Source organism: Acipenser ruthenus, chromosome 16, assembly GCF_902713425.1.
Source record: "Acipenser ruthenus chromosome 16, fAciRut3.2 maternal haplotype, whole genome shotgun sequence".
In the NCBI taxonomy this organism is placed as follows: Eukaryota; Metazoa; Chordata; class Actinopteri; order Acipenseriformes; family Acipenseridae; genus Acipenser; species Acipenser ruthenus.
The window spans coordinates 27726180-27738912 of NC_081204.1; the positions used below are offsets into that span (position 1 = coordinate 27726180).

The 12733-nt window shown below is 42.0% G+C and overlaps 1 protein-coding gene across 2 annotated transcripts in view; it reads right to left on the reverse strand.

Annotated features, from left to right (window-relative positions):
- Positions 1–764: 764 nt before the first annotated feature.
- Positions 765–12733, reverse strand: part of LOC117412552 (Krueppel-like factor 8) — a 28139-nt gene continuing 16170 nt past the window's right edge. For both annotated transcript variants that reach the window (XM_058989251.1, XM_058989253.1), the window contains 4 exons: positions 11351–11840; positions 9592–9703; positions 7736–7869; positions 765–4506 (listed from right to left, as the gene is read on the reverse strand). In XM_058989251.1, the coding sequence (XP_058845234.1) occupies positions 4325–4506; positions 7736–7869; positions 9592–9703; positions 11351–11840 (918 nt within the window). In that variant the 3' untranslated portion in view covers positions 765–4324. The remainder of the gene's footprint in view (positions 4507–7735; positions 7870–9591; positions 9704–11350; positions 11841–12733) is intronic.

Below are 12733 nucleotides of genomic sequence, written 5' to 3' on the forward strand. Positions count from 1 at the left end.
GGAAATGTGTTTACCTTGATAACAGGGGTGCATTGCAGTGTACTGTTAGGGGCCTGTTTGGACAGCAGAGGTGTTAGGATGTCGGAGAATCACAATCAGCAACTGTGCTTCCCAGTTTAAAAATATTTCATGCAAATCCTTGAACACAGGAAGCCAGTGAAAGCTAGTATGTGCCAATCACTAGGTACACAACATCAAGGGAAGAGTACCAAGTGTCTTCAGACACACAGAATTCCTGCACTGCTTTCCCGTTGCACAATGTGACTAATAAAATAAAGCACACTGCTGTAGCTGGAGAGGGGACATTGGATTAGTAAACAGTGCAGGCTGATAAGAGTGGTGTTTACTCTGAAGGGAGGGGCACTGGTGCAGCCTCTCTCTCAGGTTTTTTGGACCTTGTCAGAGACTGTAGCCAAGAGTGCTACAGAAAAACTGGCTACTCTCAGAACTTCCCTACTTTAGATAAGGCAGGTGAGTAATTAGCATTTGAAATCGCTGTTCAACTAGACATAGTAAAGCATCCAGACCATTTAAACAGATCCATTAAAATGCAGGGTTTTTTTATATTAGATTATATTATTTATATTAGATATTATGCATGTGTTTAAATGTAAAGAACGACTAAATGTACAGTATTAAAACACTGCTCTTTAATTCACCATTTGTTTTCTTTCTTGTTTTCCTCTCACTCGTAATGTGTGGTCATACACACACATACACACACACACACACACACATTTTGTAATAAAACCTTTATTTAAATAAAATGCAGAAAAGCTGTAGTTCCACCAAAAAAAACTTTATTTAAAAAAAAAAAAAAGTAAAATCATGACTACACAGGAAAAACAAATCATTTCCCAATTCCTCACAGTATCAAAAACTTCCTCACGGATTTCTAAAGATGTGTTCTGTTCAATAAAAGTTAACTGCATTGCACTGTGTGTTACATTACTGGCCTGTAGGTTTCTGCATAAAAAAAAAGAAAAAATATCTTGTATGACATAGCATTAGATTATAATCAAATATTAAACCAAAGAATGACGTAATACCTAAAAGAGCAGTTACCTCTTTCTTCCAGCAGGTGGCACTGTCTGGAACAGTGTGGTCTGTGTATCAATCAGTCTCTCCTGAGCTAAATACTGCAGACATTTTCAAGGGCAGACAGTTCCTGTCGAAAATGATCTTCAATGACACTATAATCTGTACAACCAAGCTACTGTAGCACAATGACAACTGCAGTGCGCACAGTAGAATGGTACCACGTTAGAAACTGTTTTCTATTTTGACATGCCAATTGTATCGTAATAATAAGAACCAGTATCAGGACCACTGTGCAATATATCTTCCAATTCTGTTGTGTTTGTGCTGGTAACAGGTTTTATGGCTGGGTAATACACTGTTAATGTAAACATATAGCAATGGCTACCATGATTCAAATTTAAACAAAATCAATGATACTTTCAACAAAACAGCACCACAATATCTAGTCTGTGTTAAAAATAGAACTCACACCTATTACATTTAAGATTCTTCAATTATATACAATATTTACATTTTTTAAAACATTTTTATTAAGATTCAGAAGTTCAATGAAATAACCTTTAATATTATAAATATGTGGTTGATATGACTGTAGCATGGAGTCAAAAGATGTTGTTTATACTCAAAATTGTGAAGAGACTTCCCACACACATCAAGTTGTTTTTTAAATTGTCAATTAAAATACTTACTAAATATATAGTTAATTGAAAATATGCTTGTCTAAGCATAAACACTACCCTCCTCAATCCAAATTGAACTGTGCTTTTTTTTGCATGCAGCAAAATCAAAACCAAGTGCCACCTACTGGCAATGAAGTGTAACTGCTCTTGAGGAAATAAAAAAAAGCACTGCAATACATTTGTTTAGGCGACAGGAGAGGTTTACATTAAGCAAAATACAGTATATCTAATAACAGATAACAGATACGCAGAAGTGCCATGGAGGACCAAAACTTGACAGTTAACATTTTTCCCCTGGCATAATAAGGGAACTGTTCAAGTGACTGTATGTTTCTGACTCTGCTTTATTACATTAAGTTTGACTGTTCACTGAACAAACAGGACAGAGATACAGCAAAGTCTTTCACATCTCAAACCATTCATAGATTTCGTGTTCTTTTTTTTCAGGCATTCTGAAAGGGGACCAACACTTCCGCCCTTTCCCAACTGGACCCCGCTGTAGCTATTGTGAAGTGAGTAGCAGTACAGAAACCATACATTTTAGGAGAAATGCTCACTGGATTTCTAGGTAGACTGACCCCAACTGTAATGATTAGGGACACTGCATACTTCAGTATGGCTTTTAAAATGGGGGTCCCAGTGACTACTTAAAAAATGCACACAAGTGTATATTTAAAACAGCAAAGTCAAAATGCACGTAACCCTCCATAGAATTCTATACTTCTATTTATTTCTTAGTTGTTGTTTTTCTATTTATTATTTACAGTAGGCATCATAAAATCAGAAAACAAGAAAGAAAAACTTTTTTTTTTTTTAAATAGATAATACATCATAAAAGCAAAAGAAACTAAATCTGAAAAAAGTGCCCTTTTTTGTTCTTTAAAGTTGGTTTCCAGAGGGGAAAATCTTCAAGAGAAAGAAAACCGGTGCTCCTGCTGCTTCTGCTATAACCAAACTGTTCCTCTGCCGTACCAGCTTGGAGAAGTGGAGCCAAAAAGCCAGTCTTAAGATGGGTCTAACTTTGTAGAGCCACTTAAATTGCATGTCAGTAACTGAAATAGCAGCCAGCCAGGAATGGGACACATACAAGTTGCTTGAGTAGACCAAAGTAAAACCCTGCTCTGCTCTACACAACCAGTTGTGCAACTGCTCTTAAGTTGCCATTTAACTGCCTACTCCTACACAAGGCGGTGTCTAGGCATGAATCTACAGTTGAATATAAATCCATAAATCCTTCTTCAAAAGAATTACATAAACCTCTCTATCCTGGCAGCAGAATAACTGACGTGGCAAGATTCAACAGGTGATTTTCCACAAGAAAAAGAAGCAGCAGATATGAACCAAAGATTCACAGGCTGCAACAGCAGGAACCACGAGGCAGCACTGTCTCCTAATCTATTACAGGGTTTTTTGTGTTCTAAAATTTCACAGTCTTAAAAATGATAAAATACCAACGCTGCTAAACTGTCATATATTTGATACATTTCAACTGTATCACAGCTATGTGCAAGTGTGTAGCGGCCAGCAGCTGTGTGCCAGGACAGCAGGGTTCTTGCAGGGTTGGCACGAGAGCATCACTCAAGTTTCAACGTGAGCCACCTGAGTGAGCAAAAAGTGGCAAACAAGCAAAGCAATTGCATTTTACAAGATGTCAATGTGAAGACTCAGAAATCTTTCTCAAGCAACTACAAAACAAACCTTACAATCGTTCATTCCAAATGGGAAGGGAGACTCTTTCCAATTGGGAATCAACAAGTGGAAGGAGAATTTCTTTTTGTTTTGATTTTTCAATGCCCCTAAAAAATACTGTTCTTGTACCACCCTTAAAAAAACACAGCCATTTATTTATTTAAACAAAAAGGAAAAATTCACAGTCTGGAAACATTTTCTCTCCTCTCTCTACCTTTCTCTTTCTTTCTTTCTCTTGCTGTGTTAATTTCTAAGGCATCCACAGGTGCCATGTCTAAAGTCCAACCAAACTGAACGTTGTAAAGATCCCTCACAGTGAGCATGCTCAGTGTGAAAGCAAGGCTGAAGGCAGGGGCTGTAATAAAGGGGAATCAGAAAATGGCAGCCAGCTAAAACCACTACTCTTTAAATAATACAATTACCTTAGAACTTCAGTTATGCATGTATATTATTATTTTATTTACAGTAATACATTTGAACTTTTGTAAAATCATCTTATAGCACATCAAAGAATTACAAAAATGGCTGCCATTTTCTGATTTTGTAGCCTCCTCGCCTCAAGCCCTTTGCATCGACTCTAGCCTTTTTGTTGTTGTTGTTGAGCGACTTTTTGCCCTTTCCTTATCTACTCACTCCTATTGGTTTAAATTTAGTTTAAAAAATAATGAAGATGGCGACTGCTGAGTGACACACAGGCCGGCATCTTTGACAGCAGAGGGGACCAGAACACTCCCATTGCTAACGGATACAAACCCCGCCTCCTTCCTGCAGGACCCACCCACTTCAGGAAACAGGTGGAGTCATGGTCTGTACCCATCCAGTTCAGTATGGCGGAGAGCTGTCAGTTCCCTCCCTCCCCCAGGGCAAGTGGAGCTGTCCCCATGTGGGTGTGGTATGTGCAGAGGCCCCACCCCTCACATCATGACATGTCGCCGCCGGTGCAGAGCCAGGTGGTCGGAGCGCGAGAAGCTGCGGTCGCAATCAGAGCAGCGAAATGGCTTGATCCCGGTGTGCTTGCGGAAGTGTCGTGTCAGCTCATCGGAGCGGGCAAACTTCCACGTGCATCCCTCCCATGTGCAGTGGTATGGCTTCTCCCCTGAAACGCAACACAGAGAACTGTGTTAGAGTCATACAGCTCGCAGGCAGCTCACAACAGAACCCCATTACACTTCCACCAACAATATCTTATACAGTCGGTGCCACCTAATCGGGATACTGATAATCAGGATTGCTGCTTAAATGGGAGACGGTTCTTCCCAATGCTATTTAGGTTGTTTAATTGGGACGTCACTTTGTTTAAATAGAATACAGTATTTTCAAATGATGAACGGAGATCGCTTTTCAGAGCAAGACAGGTCGTCTAGCGCAGTGCAGCGAGTATGTGATTACACTGTGACTTGCATAAATTGTGTAAACCCCATTGAACTCTTGAAGAAGGAGGTGTCTCCTGTGGTTTCTCAGGCTGCTGTTGCAAAGAAACATTGACCCGTATTTTAAATTATGTATTTAACATTTAATTATAAAGTGATGTGATTTAATTCTTTTTCATTTTTCCTTCTCCTGAGGTGTCCCGATAAAGTGGCGCTGACTGTATACATTGTCTTCAGCCCTGGTTCAGCAGGAAGACAGACATATCTCGCTCCACGTCAGTCACAGTCTAATCAGTGATCTGCAGGTTAATTCACCTTGACTGCCACAGTGAGAAAATGTCATTCATTGAGAAACCTGCCAAATTCATACAAGTGGGCAGCAATTTACAGCAGGTTTATGTATATACAGTGACAGTGCTTACTCACTTACCACACATGCTGTAACTGATAAGCAGGTTTAAGCAGGTTACATTTCTCACGAAACATACCAACCATATGGCTCAGATTGCCATTTATCATAGACCTTAAATCTTTGAAAGAGGAAATGTACATGACATTCTGAAAACAAGATGACTTTTGTTTATCGATTTAGATTGTATGCGTCATACAAGCGTAGGCAAGACATTCTAAAACGATGTCTCTTACAAATTTATCAGGCATCTACACAAAAGTGTGTGTTACATATTGTGGGCATATTTGTCATCCACAATTTGAAGTAGCCTGCAATAAGCACTTACTTACATGAATAATACATTGCTCACATGCACTGACAGACTCAAGTACATTCTATTAAACACGTACCTGGCACCCCTACTGCCTACTCTTGAACAATATCTATATACAGACATGCTCAAATTTGTTGGTACACTTACAGCTCATTGAAATAATGCTTCATTCCTCCTGAAAAGTGATGAAATTAAAAGCTATTTTATCATGTATACTTGCATGCCTTTGGTATGTCATAGAATAAAGCAAAGAAGCTGTGAAAAGAGATGAATTATTGCTTATTCTACAAAGATATTCTAAAATGGCCTGGACACATTTGTTGGTACCCCTTAGAAAAGATAATAAATAATTGGATTATAGTGATATTTCAAACTAATTAGTTTCTTTAATTAGTATCACACATGTCTCCAATCTTGTAGTCAGTCATTCAGCCTATTTAAATGGAGAAAAGTAGTCACTGCGCTGTTTGGTATCATTGTGTGCACCACACTGAACATGGACCAGAGAAAGCAAAGGAGAGAGTTGTCTGAGGAGATCAGAAAGAAAATAATAGACAAGCATGGTAAAGGTAAAGGCTACAAGACCATCTCCAAGCAGCTTGATGTTCCTGTGACAACAGTTGCAAATATTATTAAGAAGTTTAAGGTCCATGGAACTGTAGCCAACCTCCCTGGGCGCGGCCGCAAGAGGAAAATCGACCCCAGACTGAACAGAAGGATAGTGTGAATGGTAGAAAAAGAACCAAGGATAACTGCCAAAGAGATACAAGCTGAACTCCAAGGTGAAGGTACGTCAGTTTCTGATCGCACCATCCGTCGCTTTTTGAGCGAAAGTGGGCTCCATGGAAGAAGACCCAGGAGGACTCCACTTTTGACAGAAAAACATAAAAAAGCCAGACTGGAATCTGCTAAAATGCATATTGACAAGCCACAATCCTTCTGGGAGAATGTCCTTTGGACAGATGAGTCAAAACTGGAGCTTTTTGGCAAGTCACATCAGCTCTATGTTCACAGACGAAAAAATGAAGCTTTCAAAGAAAAGAACACCATACCTACAGTGAAACATGGAGGAGGCTCGGCTATGTTTTGGGGCTGCTTTGTTGCGCCTGGCACAGGGTGCCTTGAATCTATGCAGGGCACAATGAAATCTCAAGACTATCAAGGCATTCTGGAGCGAAATGTACTGCCCAGTGTCAGAAAGCTCTGTCTCAGTCGCAGGTCATGGGTCCTCCAACAGGATAATGACCCAAAACACACAGCTATAAGCACCCAAGAATGGATAAGAACAAAACATTGGACTATTCTGAAGTGGCCTTCTATGAGTCCTGATCTGAATCCTATCGAACATCTATGGAAAGAGCTGAAACTTGCAGTCTGGAGAAGGCACCCATCAAACCTGAGACAGCTGGAGCAGTTTGCTCAGGAAGAGTGGGCCAAACTACCTGTTAACAGGTGCAGAAGTCTCATTGAGAGCTACAGAAAACGTTTGATTGCAGTGATTGCCTCTAAAGGTTGTGCAACAAAATATTAGGTTAGCGGTCCCATCATTTTTGTCCATGCCATTTTCATTTGTTTTCTTATTTACAATATTATGTTGAATAAAAAATCAAAAGCATTTCTATTAAATATGGAATAAACAATGGTGGATGCCAATTACTTTTGTCAGTTTCAAGTTATTTCAGAGAAAATTGTGCATTCTTCGTTTTTTGTGGAGGGGTACCAACAAATTTGAGCACTTCTGTATCTGCTGTTTTTGAAGAGCAAGCCAAGACTAAGAATCAGCACCCGCTTCTGGAGAATTTCAACTTAAACAAAAATGTTAAAGCCACCAGAAACTTCAGAAAGTAGACGTCAGGTCCTATATCCACCGTATGTACATGTAAAAACGGAAGTGTGACTTACGGACAGGTTCCTCAACGTATCCCCAGATTCTTGTACTCATTACAGCTATAAAAAGCTTATATCCCCATATCTTCATACTCTCAGAATGTCTTTACCAAGTTCCAACCCAATCTAGGATTCTAGGTTCTAGAGATAAATGTAATATTCTAAGGAGTTGACATCTCCACTATGCCCTCAGCACAGGGTCTGCATTCCAAGCGAGGCATAACAACAACTTACAGTTCCATTGAAGGATGACAGATAAATCCCTAAAGGTCTAGTCCCTTCAGCAGAGCCCGAGCGGGGTGAGACCAGCAGCAGATGGAGGAGCTCTGAAGGGAGTGTGTACCTGTGTGAATGCGGCGGTGTGCCTTCAGGTGAGAGCTCTTGGTGTACACTTTGTTGCAGCCGTCGTAGTCACACTGGTGGACACGCCTCCTCTTCATCTCCGGAGACCCGAGGGCCTGCCGGTGTGGGGTGGAGCTGAGAGAGGAGAGCACAGAGCACTGGTCAAGACAAACACAATGAACACCGTACCAAGTTTCTCTTTAATCCCACAGTCCGTGGGTGCAGCAGCTAAAAGCTATCAACTCACAGACTGAAGACTAATTGGTGAAACGTGGTGGATTCAGTTTAGAGTTATTAGATCTACATATCTCAGTGGTCTTCATGTCATTTCCCAACCCCTGCACATCACAGCATGTACAGTGTTCTAGAGGATCACTTTTCAGCAATACACCTCCCAGCCTCTTTCTGATCCTCTCTGACTGCCGGGCTATACATAGCTGCTGACCCAGCGGAATGCAAAAGGATTTACTCCCGTTGCCGGGAGAGAATTCCCAGGACGACCCGCCAATAACTTACTGACAGTCCAGGCAGAGAACTCACTCTATCCCCAAACGATGAAGAAGGTCTATGGAAAACACCTGCTTGTAATTTCCAAAGATATAGCGGTAGTATGTGTTTGTATTTGTACCTGCAATTACTGCTTGGCTATTTAGAATAAATAGAGTAAACATTTATAATTGACCGCAGGTCTGACTTGAATGTCGCCTTCATGATGTTTTTTCAATATTGTGTTGTTTTTTTTTGTCTATGACCAGCAACTAGAACGGAAGAGCACATCCTAAACTCAAAGCACCTTAACAGATGTATTCTTAATGTAATATAAATATAACCTCCCTTGTCTACCCAATGTTTATCCTGGAAGATAATGGGTGTAATACTGCCATGGTGACAGCAGAGGGCGCTGCTTGTATGTGTTTGCAGTGCTTTGTATTTTTCACTGCTGGCTCCAGTCCAGCCTGCTGCTCTTGCCCAATCCGCAGCAGGGCGTGGAGGCAGCAAGCAGACTCATCGATTACGTAACCACTGAACACCAAGCACAAGCCTGCAGTGAAAAGCCTTGCCAGACTCCATACCCCATGCCCCCCTCCTCACACAGGAGACAGAGAAAAACCCTCGCTAGTCCACCCACCTGGGTTACCTGTTTCAAACAGGGAGGCTGACACCGGCCACCCATCCCCTTGTGTACTGACACCATGGCAACCACCCTTCGAACAGGGCAGGTCTGTGAGCCTGCAGGCTGGGGAGGTGTTCAATAAAACTGCAGTGTTATTAACCCTGGTATGTGTGGTGTAAACCATGCACTGGGTGCCTTTGGGTGCATATCAGACCTAGCACACAATGTACTGTAGTGAGAAACAATAACTGCACAATTGAAACATGTAACCAAAACTGTTGTGGCAAAAACTTGAGTGGGAATTTCTAATAAAAAAAAAAAACATATTTGAGTCCTCGAGCACTACGAATTTGACAAGTCAAAGACAGATTTTAACTGTCAACTCACTCCTAGGTAGAACTCAGTGAATGTCCTTTCCTGACGATGGTTTTGTTTCCCAGACTATATTTTCATTTTGACTCAACACTATGAGCTTCTTAAGATTTAATACTTGGTTTACGCTCCCCGTTAACACTTCCTGTGTTACAGGCAATTGGTTCCCCGTCTGACCCCACTGAGATTCATATGTGCAGAACAAGATGCAAGTGTCAGGCCCAGGTGGGGTCCTAATACCTGTAACACAGAAAGTTAACAAAAAGCTCAACAGCAAAACAATAACAAGGCTGTTTTATTTGTAAAGGTTAGTAATCCTTTTGTGACGGTTTCATAGTTGCTGAATTGGGCCCAGGGAATGCCACACTTACCCCATCCCAGAATGTAGTGGGTGGTAGGAAGTGGCGCCGGTCTCTGTGCCACTCTCTGTGTCACTGTCGCTGTTGATCTCTACCGGGGAGGTGGAGCCAGGCTTGATCCGAACTGCGGGAAGACAGGGGAGAAACTCAAACACAGCCCCACAAATCAGCCCTTGTGAACCTTCTATTCAATTGACAACATTCTCTGGAAAAGACCTTAATATGTGATGCGCAGCGCTATGTGACACCTACATGAGTTTTAAATAAGAACATAAACTGCTTGAAGCCTCACGCTTTGGCTCATCTTCTCAGTACAGTAACCAGTCTGTTCTTTTCCTATCACTTGCATTTTTTTCAATGCAATGCGTGACCTGAAGTGAAATGCAGGTCCGCACCAGCAGAGCAGCAATAAAATACAAGAATATCTTCACGGGGGAAACATTAAATTGAGTCCATTAATATAAATGAATAATACAAAGTTTACAATGAAGTACCTACAGGACATGGAGCATGGCAAGCGTATCCTTTCCTCTTTGAGAAACTTTCAGAATGAAGGCAGCCCCACCCCTACACACACTGTCCCCAACTGACCGAACAAGACCACCCCCTCCAGAGCACAACATGAAAGGCTTCCCTGAGGGGGTAAGAACACACTGGCTACTGTTCATGTATCTCGAAGTAATGGTCCATCTTCAGACTGTTAAAGCCTAATTACTGTTCACAGAAGAAGATGGTCAATTCATTAAACTCTAACCAAAACAGACTGGAATACAAATTATTATTATTATTTTTATTATTACTACACTCTGCTTAGATTACGGTTTACTTACACAATTTCTGAATGAATACCTTCTTTTATGTGAGTATGTGCCTAGACAGTGCTTCAGTGTAAGGGGCTGAACCAATACCCTGAAAAGCCATAACTTAGTTTTTAAAGCATTTCACGGTTGTGTTCTCATTGGGGTATAGGTTTCTCAAATCAGTGTAAATGGCAGAGATGAGTTTAATGCAGTTAATGTACTTATCACTGCTTACATTCCTCACTACAAGCAGGAGCAACGATTTAGGAAACAAAACAGACGTCAGAAGAAATCAGTTTCCACAATGTGGGCCGTCATATTGAAAACATATAGGAGGCTGTGTGGTCCAGTGGTTAAAGAAATGGGCTTGTAGCCAGGAGGTCCCCGGTTCAAATCCCACCTCAGCCACTGACTCATTGTGTAACCCTGAGCAAATCACTTAACCTCCTTGTGCTCCGTCTTTCGGGTGAGACGTAATTGTAAGTGACTCTGCAGCTGATGCATAGTTCACACACCCTAGTCTCTGTAAGTCACCTTGGGTAAAGGCGCCTGCTAAATAAACAAATAATAATAATAATAATATTGACAATACTGACTTATGGGACTCCCTAAATATAATACAATACCAGCACATATTAAGGTAACAACAAATGATTTAGCATATTTTTAAAGAGGAGACTCAGGGATACCAAGAGATTTAATGAGCAAGCAGTCTGAAGTTATCCAGCAAGTAGCTCCCCATCCCCAGCTGTGCTGCTTTCCTAGAAAAAGGAGAACATTTCGGGGGCGATATTCTACTTATGAGATGTCTTGCTCATTAACGTATGTTCAAAGAGGAGACAATTATCTATTCAGGGATACCAAGACAGTAAATAAGTAAGGGGTCTGAGTGAGGAAAAATGGGTAATCCAACCCCCACCCCTAACACTACTGTATACGAATATCGTCTGGTTTCTAGACATGCTTCTTACCCGATCCCTCGGATTTGCCGTCGCTGCCGATGAGGGGCACTGTGATGGAGCCAGTCAGTCCGTCGCTGGGCATGGTGGTGTAGACCACGGGCATTGACTGCACCACCACCGGGATGGTCTGCAGGCCGCCCATCTTGCTGGGCAGGTTGACGGAGGAGATGGTGTGGATGACATGCAGGATCTGCTGGCCGTCCGCCCCCTGTGTGGAGGCCAGGATGGAGCCGGGGGAGAGGACTGCGGGGATGGTGGAGCCCAGAGTGAGGGGTGGGGGGTTGTGCGTGACTGAAGGGGTGAAGCAGACTGGGGGCGAGGGACGGGGCTTGTTCAGGGACAGGTCAACGGGTTCGGTCTGGTCGCTGGACAGCAGCTCCTCCGGGGGCTCCGTTTTGATCTCGCAGAGCAGGGGAGGCGGGGGGGAGGAGGAGGATGCCGAGGACTCCATCTTCACGGCGCCCCCTGCTGGCTTGGCTGTCTCTGCCGCCCGCTCGTACTGTGAGGTAGAGTGAGGAAAAGAGATATGGGGAGGAATGAGGGTGATAGAAATGGAAAGTGTGAGACAAGAAACAGAAGGAGGGTAAGGTGGGGGTGGGATAGGAGGGAGAGAGAGAGAGAGAGAGAGAGAGAGAGAGAGAGAGAGAGAGAGAGAGAGAGAGAGAGAGAGAGAGATGTGCCGTCAATAAATAATGTGTAGATTCATTGAAGATTCATTTTTGTACTCGGATTCGATTTGAAAATAATTGCAAATGGGCTGGTTTTTTCGGTACTGAAAACCGTAACATGTTAATGAATGCATGTTAAAGAATGCATTTAAAATATGAATGGATTCTTCTTGGTTTGCTTACTGTAAAAAGAATGAAAACATAAAAATCCATATCGAGTCTAGCACTGCAAAATCATCCACTTGTATTTCAATTGTATGCAAAGAACACAACAAAGTCTGCAGAAAAAATGCATTATCCACGCAAGAATGCAATTCCAGTTGTTTTTTACTGTACGGTACACCTTCCTCATTACCAGATACTAACATAGCAATTTGCTTATTATCTCTGATCTGCACAGAGTGCTGCTTCCTGGTTCCAGGGAACATTCCAGCTCGGTGTTGATATGCTGCTGGTGGATATGCAGGCTGTGTGAGGAAGGGTGTGGTCCACAGCAGCAATGTCTGTCTGCTCTTGCCTGCCCCACCCAACCCACAAGGAAACAGCTCACAGAGGCACCACATAGAACCTGGCTGGGCTGGAAAGTAATATGGCACATTTCCAAATGCACTTTGCCTTCTTGATAAACATTCAACAACAAAACTTTACCGGTCGTAAAGCTACAGTGTCCCTATAATCATGTTAATTTATTCTATGAATAAAAAAAATTACATATTGAAGTGTA